At 46.0% G+C, this 12,302-nt stretch overlaps 1 protein-coding gene across 2 annotated transcripts in view; it reads left to right on the top strand.

The window, feature by feature from the left end:
• GRIA1 (glutamate ionotropic receptor AMPA type subunit 1) overlaps positions 1–11,509 on the top strand; it is a 120,003-nt gene extending 108,494 nt beyond the window's left edge. For both annotated transcript variants that reach the window (XM_048319656.1, XM_048319654.1), the window contains exons 15-16: positions 5,760–5,894; positions 8,209–11,509. In XM_048319656.1, the coding sequence (XP_048175613.1) occupies positions 5,760–5,894; positions 8,209–8,397 (324 nt within the window). In that variant the 3' untranslated portion in view covers positions 8,398–11,509. The remainder of the gene's footprint in view (positions 1–5,759; positions 5,895–8,208) is intronic.
• The last annotated feature ends 793 nt before the right edge of the window (positions 11,510–12,302 follow it).

The following is a 12,302-nucleotide window of genomic DNA, read 5'->3' as shown; positions in this document are numbered from 1 at the left end:
AGAGCTGCTTGAAACTCCGTGTGTGAAATCAGTAGGCACAAACCTTAACCCGTGTAAGCTTTTTCTGGGAGTGGAAGATCACAGTGAAGAGTCCTGGCTGTCACACAAAAGGATTTCATCTCTATTCCTTGCTCAGCGTCTGCACTGTGTCTGCAACAGAACTGTGACATGAAACGTCAGAGAAATCAACACAAACATCACCTGACCCCTCTCCCACCTACAGAAAGACCAAGAAATTGTATTGCTCACTTGTTCTCACAACTGCAGCCAGGCAAACATGCCCATCTATTGCCCACCCAAGTCCTATCCATTTTTGTCTCTTGGGCTCTTTCGTTCCTACTGCAAACAAGCTGAGCTGCCCAGCTGCTGCATGAGCATCCCCCTCCTTTTTCCATGGTGCCCATGGATCAGGGATGAGGCAGGGCAGGCAGGGCTGAGAACCAGCCCAGCTTTCCCCATCCTGCCCATGGTGGGCACAGATCCCTCCAGTACAGGCTGAAACACTCACCTTTTCTCAACAGCCAAGTTCCAGAGCTAAGCTGGAGAGGTTGGAGGCTATTCCATATCTTTCCTCACACGGGCATGACAAAAGCTTCCCACTTCTGTCTACTGTTGAGCTTAGCTTAGTTTGCAGTTAGAGCGTTTTCAGAATGATGAGTGCTAATGAAGAGGGATGAGGGCCTAGCTGGATGCAAGGTTTGTGCCCAAGGTTTTTAGCCAGAGCCTGGCAAAACCTCTGGTGTTTCCCAGGCTTATTTTCATTGGTCCCAGATGATGTTCCATGCCTGCACTGATGTCTATGCATCCTGTTTTTAGTCTGTTTACCTATCTATTGCCCACCAAGTTTTTTATCCAGAAAAATTCCTATCAAGAAACAATAGATACATCAGTGGATCTGCACTCAAACTCCAGAGGCAAACACTCCTGCTTTGCTGAATATTTTGATATGTCATGTCATCCCACAAGGTGCTGGACATTCAATCCATGGCCCCAGCTGCATTGCCAGACAGTGGGACATCCCAGGCAGTGTCCTGCACTGGGCAGCAATGTCCCTGCTGCTCTTGTCCCCACTGTGAACATGCACCAGCCACCCCTTCCCACAGGCTCAGGGCTTTTCCATGCACACTCACCTCCAGCATTGCATGTAGCTAGAAACCATCCACCAATTCCTGGTCCTGTCTCTCAGCTTGTCTGAGTCCCCTCTACTTGCCACAGCAGAAGAGAGACAGACACTGTAAGAGGCACTTCCTAGAAGGACCTTATTTTGCAAACAAGCACAGGATGGAGTGCCCTTTTTGCAGGCTATGAAATGGGTTTGCCAGGGATGCCTTGCATTGTTGAAAGGTAATGACAAGGTTGATTCTAAATGTTGTGGCAGACAGATGGGATTCCTGGGGCTTTTGCAAGACACTGGGAGAAAGGAAGTTTTTTCCTAGACCAGGATGGCAAGGTGCAAGCTGCTTTCAGGGACACCCAGGTCACTTCATGCAATTAAAAGACTTTTATCAAAGACACACATTTCCCAATCCTCTTCTCCAGTGCAGGAATTTTGTTTTTGTTAAAAAAATAAAAAAGAAAAGGAACAAATCCTGAAGTGCCTTGCCCTGGTTTTGCAGGGAATTGGCAGGTTCTCAAATCAAAGGTGTCTTATGCTGAGCAGCCTCCTCCCCAGCCATCCATGTGCTCCTGCACATCCCCTGGCAGCACTCTGAGACAATGGGCAGTGCTATGTCCTTCACTGCTGAGCTTCAGGCTGTACCCCACTAAATTCTGCCCAGCTTTTGGGGTAAAAGCTCAACCCCTGGAGCTGCCACCTGCTCTAAGGACAGTTCATCTTCTGGAGACTGCAACTACTTAAGGTGCCATCTCCCTGTGCTGCCAATGGGCCCTGCTCATGCAGGGTGACAGAAGGGACCAGCCCTGCTGGGAAACTGGGAAAATTTGGCCCTAATGCCTGTCAGCCAACAAGGATTAAATAATGACAAAGGGGATGATGGACACGGTGCCATGTTTGAGAGTAACAGACGGGAAGGTGCCGGGTTGCTGCAGCAACAAGGCTGGGAAGATGGGTTTTTCTCTTGGGAAGATGGGTTTTTCTTTCTCTTTTCACCTGCCAATCTTCCCCCCACGTCAGGGCTCTGCTGCTGAGGGAGATGAGCAGTGACATTTACACTCCCACTAACAAGCTGGTTCGGTGATGGGCAGCTCTGCAGGAGAGCGTCTGGTGTCACAGAGTCTGAGCAGAGAGGAGGGGAATGTCCTTTCAAGCAGATAGAATAATTTGGGACTTTTTGTTATTATGAGCATTACTAGGGCAGGATCACACATGGAAACAGCAGGCAGAGCCTCAGTGGGGCACTCAGGGCCTGGTCCTGCAGCTGATGGGAGAAAAGAGATGTCACTCCTGCCCAGAGAACATCTCTGCACATCCTGTGGGGAGAGGGAAGGAAGAAAAACAATATTAAAGGAAGGATGAGCAAGAAGTCAAGCATCACCACAGGAGCAGTTTCACTTCTCAGCCTGCTCATGGTAGCAGGCTGTGCCATCAGCCGTGCTCCTGCAGTTCAGCATTCCTCAGTGCCCCAGGAATCTGCCTTTGGCTCCTTGGGAGAAACCTTACTAGGGAAGCAGAAGTGAAAGGCTGCTTTCTCCCTCCCTGCAGCTTTGCCCACCACTGTGCCTCACAATGCTCTCCTTTGCCTTCTGGATAAGACAACTTTCAGTTCACCCAAACTGTCACAGTAACAGGAATAGCAGCAATAAGAGTAATAACATTAACAATAATAATGCTACTGCAAAGTAAATGGAAGAAAAACATAACAGCCCCGAAATGAATTGTAGTGGTGATGCAGGAAACTGCTTTGGGTCGTCTCCTCTCTCTTACTGGTTGTTTTGCTGCTGGCATGAGGAGGAAAGTGGGAATTAAGTACTGGCAGCCTTTCCTGGTTGCCAGACTGCTCTGCCACTGCAGCCAGCTGAGGAGGTGCCTCATTGGACCATGAACCTCAAACTGAGGGTGGAAATAAATATCATGGCAAATAAACCCTGAAATTTGTGTATTCCCATGCCCAATAGAGCCAAGGAAGACAGATATCCTAAGGATCTATAGATGCAAGTCAAAGACCTATGTACGGATTGCACTGATCCATTTGGTTGAGGGAGAGCATCAATAGGTTTTCTCTTGTCTGCAGTGTCATCCTTTTGCACAAAGCTTTGGGGTTCCTGATATTGTGGAGATTTCCACCCTTCTGTTAAATCAAGGTGAAAGTACAGGCTGACAATTATTAGTAATACACAGATAAACAGGCTGCTCTATCTGCATCCCTGTCCCATTCTTCCCTCTGAGCAGAGAGCGTGTGCTAATCAGCCACATTGCTTTAAGGAGCCAGGCTAAAAGATCAGGATGCTGAGGAGGGCAGCCCCCTTTTAGCATCTTTATTCCTCCCTGAAGCTGGGGCAGCTCCTTCAGACTGAATTTAAAAAGGCAAAGTACCTGATATGTTGCAACACAATTTCCTCAGAGTAATTGCTCTGCTTTTTTGTATCTCCACTAAAAATCTCCCAGCATTTCCCAATTGGTGCTTAAAAGTGCACCCAACAATCTGCAGAGAAGAGATGGCTGAACAAATACACAGTCAAGCCTGGGGGAAAAACTGCATGAAGGCAGATTAGAAAAGACCAGATAAATAATCTTTCAAATATTGAAACTGCAGAAATTAAGAGGATATTTGCAGAAATCTCTCATTACAGAGAGCACACAGGAAGCATCAAGACTACAGCCTGACCAGTGCATGAAGGTGATACAAGGGAGAACCCCAACCTTCCCACCAGCACACGGTGACAGCGGCGAGTCCCTTGCCAAAGTGATCAATCTGCAAAGCACAGAAAATGAGGTCACTTGTGGAGTTTTTTCCAGCAATGGAAACTCAGCAGAGATGGCCCCATAACAACCTCTGCCTCTTTCAGCAGAGGGTTCAGGACGGAAAGTTGCTCCCTATGGCACTGGAGCCCATGGCAGGTGCTCCAGCTGGGAAGAAGCTTGGCAGCTTACACTGGCAGTGGGTCAGGTGAAGGAGAAATAGAAGAAAAAATATCTTTTTAGCATTCTTGACTGGAACCCACTTTTCTGCTAATCAAAAAAAAAAAAAAAGATTACATTCTCTTCTGTTACAGGAGGTTTTCTTAATTGTGAAAATTGAGGTGTTTTCATGCCTGAGGGTTTACTTTTTTTGCCATCAAACCCTAATACAGAAAAAGACAGGATCCTTTGCAAAATGTACTTGCCTGAAAGCCTGTACCAGTGTCAGGCAGACCGCCCTGTACTGAAACCTTCCGTGCTCATGTTGGTATTCCAGTTTGGAGCCTTTCGACGTCACTCCAATATCCTTTTCTGTGTCCTGAATCCCCACCCTTCCCAAAAACTGTGGGTTGCTTCTTGTAAAACCTGCCAAGCCGAGCAAGTGAATCAACTGTCCTACAGGGGCAAGGAACAGGCTGTGCCACCCACCAGTCCACGTGTCCATGGAGTAGCAGAGAAGAACAGCAAGAACTGTGCAGAGGCTTCATTACCAGCTGCAGATGCTTCTACAGGCATCGATGTTATCCTTTAACTGTGTGGCTACATCTCAAACAAGCCACATGTGATTTTCCTCCCACATCCACAGAGCAGGGCTGTCAATGCTGCTCAGACTCTGGTCGCCCCAACAGATTTGCACTGAGCTGTTGGGCTGGCCCTGGGGAATCTCTACTGGTAAATAGGTACTGAGTCGATATTGCAGAGCAGCAGCAAGCACGGAGCAGGGGACTCTGGTTCACTCTAGAGAAAGCCTGTCCTAGAAACAGGAGCCTTGCACATGGAGCTGAGCCCAGTTTGGGATCCTGTTGCTGCCCAGATTATCCTCATACCCCAGCTCAACCTGGTCATCGTGGAGGAGAAGGTTTTGAAAGCTGCATGGGGTGACATCAGGGTTAGGTGTGGGAACTTGGTTTCTCCTGCAGTAAAATGAGTCTTTCTGAGCCTTGTCTCTTCCCTAGAGAGCCATGACGATTCATTAGGCAATTGTAAAATCAGAATGTAGCTGCTGACTGAAAGTTGCAGCTCATTAATAGCCCTATTTATTGCCAACCAAATAATTAGCTTAGACATGCATCAGCAGGTCTTGATTGCATATGAAATAACTGCCTTATTACATAGAAATCAAATGAGTTTCTGAGGACAGCTCAGGTGTCACCTCAACCCCAGAATCGAAAAGGAAAAGAAAAAAAAAGAAAAAATCCCATCCACTTCGATGTGTTGCTCAGCAACAGAATTTGCGGGGGAAACAATCTAGGAATGAAGGAACGAGCATTTCCAAGAGAACAGGTTATTTCAGGCGAGACATCAGGGACAAGCAAATGTCACAGAGGAGGAAAACTTCCAATTTTTTTCCTCCTTTAATCAATAATTCAAACTAGGCATTTTGGGTAAAACAAGCATTTAAGTTAGCTGATTGAAAAACAGAGATCCCAAACCTTTACCAAGAGTCACATTGCTGAGAAAATGTTTATTTGTTTGTGTGAGGGAAACGTTAGATTTACTAGACACTGAATTAAAAATTTAAGAATGCTCTTAGGAATGTCACTTGTTCATTTAAAGAGGAAGATGATGTAATGCCAGTACTGCTATATTGTGGATATCATTCCCAGAGCAGTTCCATATTAATTTTGTTCTTCTCCTTCCCATGTCCCCTCCTTTCCCTCCCTTCTCCTTTTTCTTCCAGGACAAGACGAGCGCGCTGAGTCTCAGCAATGTGGCGGGGGTTTTCTATATCCTCATCGGTGGGCTCGGACTTGCCATGCTGGTTGCCTTAATCGAGTTTTGTTACAAGTCCAGAAGTGAATCAAAGCGGATGAAGGTGGCAACCCATTCCACGGCCTTTCACACCTTCTCTCTGATCCTCCCCCGGCTCCAAAGCTGCCTTCAGAGACGGATGCAGCCCAGACCATGGGTGGAAAGCCAGGACATAGGGATAATGAAGTGACTGTGTCATTCAACCTGCTAGAAAGGAACAGGAGCATCTGAGGAAGCTGAAAGAGGGTCAAGTGGGCTGTCATGGGGAGCTGATGCAAGATCAGACATGTGGCAGAATGCTAATTCAAAATCCAGATATAGAGCAAAGCCATAGCACAAGCAGCAACAGAGACACATTGAAATTCCTTAAAATTAATGAAGGCAGACTATGGCAATGTGTGTGCAGCATGGATGAAGTGTGCTGGGGCTGGTGTGATACAGCCGTTGCTGCAATACGGAAAAATCCCCAAACCCAGGCTCTTAACAGAAGATAAAACTGGGGGAGCGCAGTAATGATTCATATCCTGTTGTTCCCTTTGCTGGCACCCTGCTGGCACCATTTCCAGGCTGACAATACCAATATATGCTCAAAGTATTGTTGCCCTGGAATGGGTGATGTGGGCCTCCAAATTCCAGAATTATGGGTCCTCTTTGAGAGAAATTGGCCTCCAATATCTCCTGTAAAGGTTTTTATAACTCCACCCTGTCATGGTCTTGCAGAAGCGTATTTCCTACAGCCCAGGAGATCTGTTTCAGCCCTAAATTCTGGTGTGCCTGAATTTCAGAGTGTTGTGTCAAGAGTGGATTAGATTTGAGAGCCTTGGGGATAAACATTTGTGCAGCATCTGTGGAGCAAGTATAGCTTGTCAATCCCTTATGCAGGTATCATGGTGTACAAGGAGGCAGTGGGACATGTAACACATCCCTTGTCTTCCTCATCTTGACCCCTCCCATGAGCATGGAATTTGTGATGAGCCTATGAAGCATGCAGTGAGTTTCAAAAAATCCAGATAGGTTTTTATTTCACTGAAAGTCACCCAGAATCAAAAGGAGAATAAGCAACTGCTTCTTTGGGTTTTATGTCATCATTTTACAGCATGCTCGATGTTTTGTCAGTAATAATAACACTTCTAGTGCACTGAAAATATGCTACAGCTCTTTTCCCGTTGAGGTTCAGGAAATTCCACAGGCAATGAGAGGTACCTTGAGCATGGGGGTAAAATAATAGGAGCAAATAATGTCCATGGAACTACAAAGATTAGATTATAATTTCTGCCCACTGAAAAGCTAGGTATGGCACAAATGCACTGCAAAAAAAAGTGTGAGAATGCAATAGTTCCATAGTTCTAGTCTTAAGGAGACTCTGCCCTGGTGCTGGTTCCCTTGTGTTCCTTGAAATGACCCTCTAACTCACATTAGTAGCAGCTTGTGGTGTTCTTGCCAGGTTAAAACCAATCTCACGGGAACAAATCAATGCTCCCAATGTTAACACCAGCTCTAAGTTTGTCCCTGACTGTCCCATCAGTGGCTGCCATGCAAAGCCAGTCAGCAGAGTCCAGGCTCTCTCTGGGATGTAGCTCAGGTGTTCCTCTGATCCCAGTCTCTGCTGAGCCAGTTCTTACAGATTCCCTGGGCGATCTGCACATCCCAGCAGCCCAGGAGGCTGTTCCAGGCCTGGCAAGGCGCCAAGTTGACTGGCTTTGAGTAGCTGTTCCAGATTTATCTGTTATGGATAATTCTTCACCTGACTACCCCAGTCCAGAAAGAATGATGGTGCCCTTGGAGATAGCTTGAATGCAAAGAAACCAAATTAGCTTTATCTTTTAGTTGAATTTTTCTAAGTAGGTAGTTTCCTTAGACTTCTGAAAGCAAACATTTCGGATGTATCTGGAACAGGAAGATGAAATTTTGTTTCCTGAATTAGGCTTGCACTTCCTGGTTACCTCAGTCATCACTGTAGACAAAAACATAGGCACATGCTCAAGTTCTCACATGAGGAAAGTTAAACATATGTTTGCAGTGAGTCAGAGTCCACCGTGCATAACAGCCCTGGAGTAGCAATAGCATCTCTATGGGGGAAGTGTGTAAAATACCTCTGCTCAGATCCAGGATGACTGTTCTTATGTTGTAGAGTTCGAATAGATTTTTGGCATATGGCACTGATGCTTTATACCCCAAAATACTGCTGAAACATTTAATTTTGCATGTAGAAGAGGTGTGAATGAACAGAGCAGATGCAGTGGGGACATGCAGAAAGTGAGAGCCTGAATGAAGACAAGGAAGGGGAGAACAGTGACAGAAAGACAATACTGGTTAATATTGTAATTTCTCCAACATTGCAAAGGACAGGGGGAGACCCCCCCGTCTTTCCTAAAAAGGGTTTTTGTTTAATCCCACAGCAATCAATCAACGAAGCCATACGGACATCAACCCTTCCCAGGCCGGCTGCAGCAGGAGGCAGTGGAGAAAATGGACGTGTGGTCAGCCACGATTTCCCCAAATCCATGCAGACGATCCCATGCATGAGCCACAGCACTGGCATGTCCCTGGGAGCTACGGGATTATAATCGGCCTTTTGACCCATTGCCTGGGTGAGAGCAGGGGCAGCCCAACTCCACCCCTCCAGAGCCAAAAAACATACCCAACACCAACAAGACAAACGATGATGACAGAAGGGACAATTGGATGGATCTTCTCAAGGAAATCAAATCAATTTCCCTTTTTATTTGCAAACAGATCCACTGGCAGGAGAACAGAAACAGGTCTGTACTGCAATAAGGAGAGTGTAATGGGATTTTACAGACTCGTGAACCATCCCTGATCAAAGAACCACTGGAACACTAATGAGGACTATGCCATTTTGTTTTAACTTGGTTGTTAATAAGTCTTAGTGTGTGCAATATATATATTTTTTCTTACTAATTCCTGTGGTGTCAGGGTAACATCAACCCTTTCCCCCTTCCCTGCTCAGTCCTTCAATCTGGTTTAGTTTGGGATGCAAACCACAGTGTCTGAGCTACTAACAGCAAAAAAAGAAAAACTGATACGTGGCAAGTTGACCTCTGTGCAGGGTGTCAGCATTGACCTCTTATGTCCATCGTGATCCTGCCTTTGTTGTTCTGTGGTGAACTCGGGCTGTGGAGTTATCGCAGCGAGGCAGATGGAGCTGCCCCCGGCTCTCCCTGCAGCAGGAAGGACTCGATGCAGGAGGAAAGCTGAACAAAAACATGAGGTTGTTTTATAGGGGGCAAAGTCATGGGTGAGTTTGGAAACCCCAGGTAGCGTGAGGACAAAGCAGTAATTCTTCCAGAGAGGATGAGTGGGCATTCAAGAGGAGAATCACGTGCCTGGAGTGGAGAGTGGCAGACTGGAGCAGAGGGTTGGTCTAAGATCACAGTCGGCTGCTGAAGAGGGAAAGTAAATGTGGTATTCCCCTCACGTGTGACTCTCCTGCCCAGGTTATCGGGGGCTAATAAGCAATTGTGAACCATTTCTTCATTGCTTAGCTTCTGTGTGTGCTCCCTTTCTGGTGGTCACATAAGGGAACCACCTCAAGCCAGGAATAGACCGTCTCCAGACATCCAGCTGTAGACAGCTGCCAATTAACCAGCGCAACGTGCCACAAGTCATGGGGCTGCAATGGGAACACCCCTGCCCTTCTGCTCTGAAATCCCTTTATGGCCATTCTTTTCTAACTAAGAGGGACATTTTGTAGATAGTTGGCCAGAATGGATTCCTGGAAGGAACTGCTGAAGCAAACCAAGGAAGAGATCCTACAAGAGCTTAATTCAAGCCACCATGACATTCAGCAGCATCAGTGCTGGTCACACTCAGTCTCCCCATCAAGCTGTGGCCTGTCTGGGTACAAAGCCAGCCGTAGCAGATTCCCACTTGTGTCCTTAGAGAGTGGGAAGCATCCACAAGCCAGGAAAGCAGGTTGCTGACCCCAGACTTGGTCAGCAAGAAACCCACAGTGCCAGACAGCCAGCTGGGGGTCCAAGCACAGGCCTGGAGATCAAGCAGGCAGGAATGGTTTCCCAGAACTGCACAAAAGGTTCATTCTGTGAATCTCTGTCATGGACAGACAAATGCTTCCCACCCTGGTGGGCCTGAGACACCTCAGGAGTGTGACATCCTCAAGTGAAGGATTCCCAGGGGAACATCTGGTGAGGGAGAAGATCTGTGGGGCAGGGGCTACAGTGAGCCCACTTAGCCTGGTTCCATCTCACTGATGGCAAATAAAGTTCAAAGGTTCTCACAGAGTCCGACAAACATCTGTCCAGGGACTGAGCTGCTACTGGAGCTTTCTGAGCTGCTTTTTCTCATTTTCTTTTCTCTTTTCTGTTTTTTGCAACGTAGCAAGAGAGGAGCCGTGAAAGAAGGGAGGCAGGTGAAGAGAAAATGATGCAGGCAAATGACTGGCACAGGTCTATAAGGAGAATCTGGAAGTAAGACTGGAAGCTGTGTGAATACCAGTTTCCATTAGTGTATGACTGTGCAGAGCAATACATCTACCACCTTTAACACCAGCCTGGTCTGAAGCATCTGCTCCACTTACCCACTCGTCATGCAACAATTTGGAGACCAGCAAGTCAGAGTCAAGGTCCTAAGCCTTGGCACAGCATGTCTTGTGCCAATGTTTTCCTCTCCACAACTGGGAACCATTGTGATCTTCACCTCTCATCACTGAACATGAACTCTGTTATCAACCACTCCAAACACCAGGGTGGTGTTTCTGTTGTTCATCATTATTTTTAACCTGCTTTTCTTACTTTAACTTCAGTTCTGTGTAACGCTAGCACAGTGGAGGAATTCTTACCATCACAAGCTCCTGTTTCCATGCCCAGAGCCCTCAGATGAGTCTCCTGACCCAGCTCTTGTCATGTCCTGGGCCAGTGTGGTGGGAACAGGCTGCTGATACCCACCAGTGCCCCATCCTTCTCCAGGAGCAGGACCCCGTGGCAGCAGGTCACAGCAGCTGGACAGCCTCATGAGCAGAAGAGCAGTGCTAGGACTGGCCACCTGTGACATGAAGATAGGAGATGCAGCTGTCAAAGACTTTTGATCAGCGGAGGGGTTACAAAAAAAAAAAAAAAAGAAAAAAAAAAGATGAATAGGACAAAAGCGTGGAAAATGTAAACTTGTAATATGTATTTTTACTACACTTTTCTTAAAAATAGAGTAATGGTAAAACTCTTAAAGACATTGACATTTTTTCTCTAAAGGATTCCATATTTAACAGTTTTGGCTTTCATTAAATTTTGCTCTTTGGTACCTGGATCTTTTATTTAACAGCTGTATTTGTTTTAACTCTCTTTTGGTTTTTCTTTCTTTCTTTTATTTTTTTTTTTCTTTTGGCAGTACTGCAAAGGATTTTGCTTTATCAAATGCAATGGTGTTTTTCTTTTCACATTCTCTTTTTTTCAAGCAACATTTTTATTGGTAATTATTATTTACACAAAAAAAAAAGGAAACTATCAGCTGGAATTTTAGAACCAAGGATCCATGATCCATTTCTCATACCTGTCCATGCCGTTTTGTGCCAGTGCTGGATGTGTGGAAATGAAAATTATGTTACCCCTCAGGCAATATTACCCAACCTGAATCAAAAGAGATTTCTTTGATTATTGCTGTGTCTGACTTGTGAACAGCAGCTGAATAAACTGCTTCAGGTTGAAATTGGGAATCTATCTAATATTTACCCAAGAGTCAGGAAACTAAATATTCATTGGGTTCAAAATTAATGATTTTGCTTTGTTTGGAGTCTTGTGGGGTTATTTTTTGAGGCAGGCTATTAGACGATTTTAGCTTGTTTTTACAGAGAGAGAAGACGTGGCCAGCTCAGAGAAAACTCAGAACCAGCACTGGTCCAAAAATCCCTACCAGGATCAGCTTTCCTAGGAGCTCCCATGCTGTTTCAGAGGCTTGGACATTTAGGATGCTTCTCACTCAGTTTTCACACAATTGACCTGTTAACTTCCTCATCTAAAAGCCTGCTGAAGGGGGAAGGAGAGGAGGAATTAAAGAGTGTAGGACACTTATCCAAATACTGACAGCTACTGAGGTAAACTGCACCCATTAATGTCATGCTCTTGTGGAGCACTTGGTGTCACAGAGGTGAAAGGACGTCCCTTCCCATATCCTCATTCCCAGTTATCATTTGGGAAAGCAAGTGCAAAGGCAAAGCAAGTGCAAAGGCACAGAAGTGCCTTTTGACCAGGCATCCCACAGGGCCAAGGTCAGAGAACCAAGATCTCCAGCATCCACAAGCGGTGTTTTACCCACTGGTAAGTTTTAAATATAGAATCAGCAAGGGACAGAATTAATACATTTTGAAAGGGGCAGTGAACCCTGAAGCTTCGAAGAACAAGAGATTCCCAAGCACTGGGGCCTGAAGGAGAGGTTTCCCAAGGGCAGGCTATGCTGGATCAGCCCAGTTTGGTCTTCCACAATTCCCTAGGTATCCAGTACT

This window comes from Corvus hawaiiensis, chromosome 15 (genome assembly GCF_020740725.1).
Source record: "Corvus hawaiiensis isolate bCorHaw1 chromosome 15, bCorHaw1.pri.cur, whole genome shotgun sequence".
Lineage (NCBI taxonomy): Eukaryota > Metazoa > Chordata > Aves > Passeriformes > Corvidae > Corvus > Corvus hawaiiensis.
Note: the sequence above shows the minus strand (reverse complement) of the source record. Positions and strands in the feature narration are given on the sequence as shown.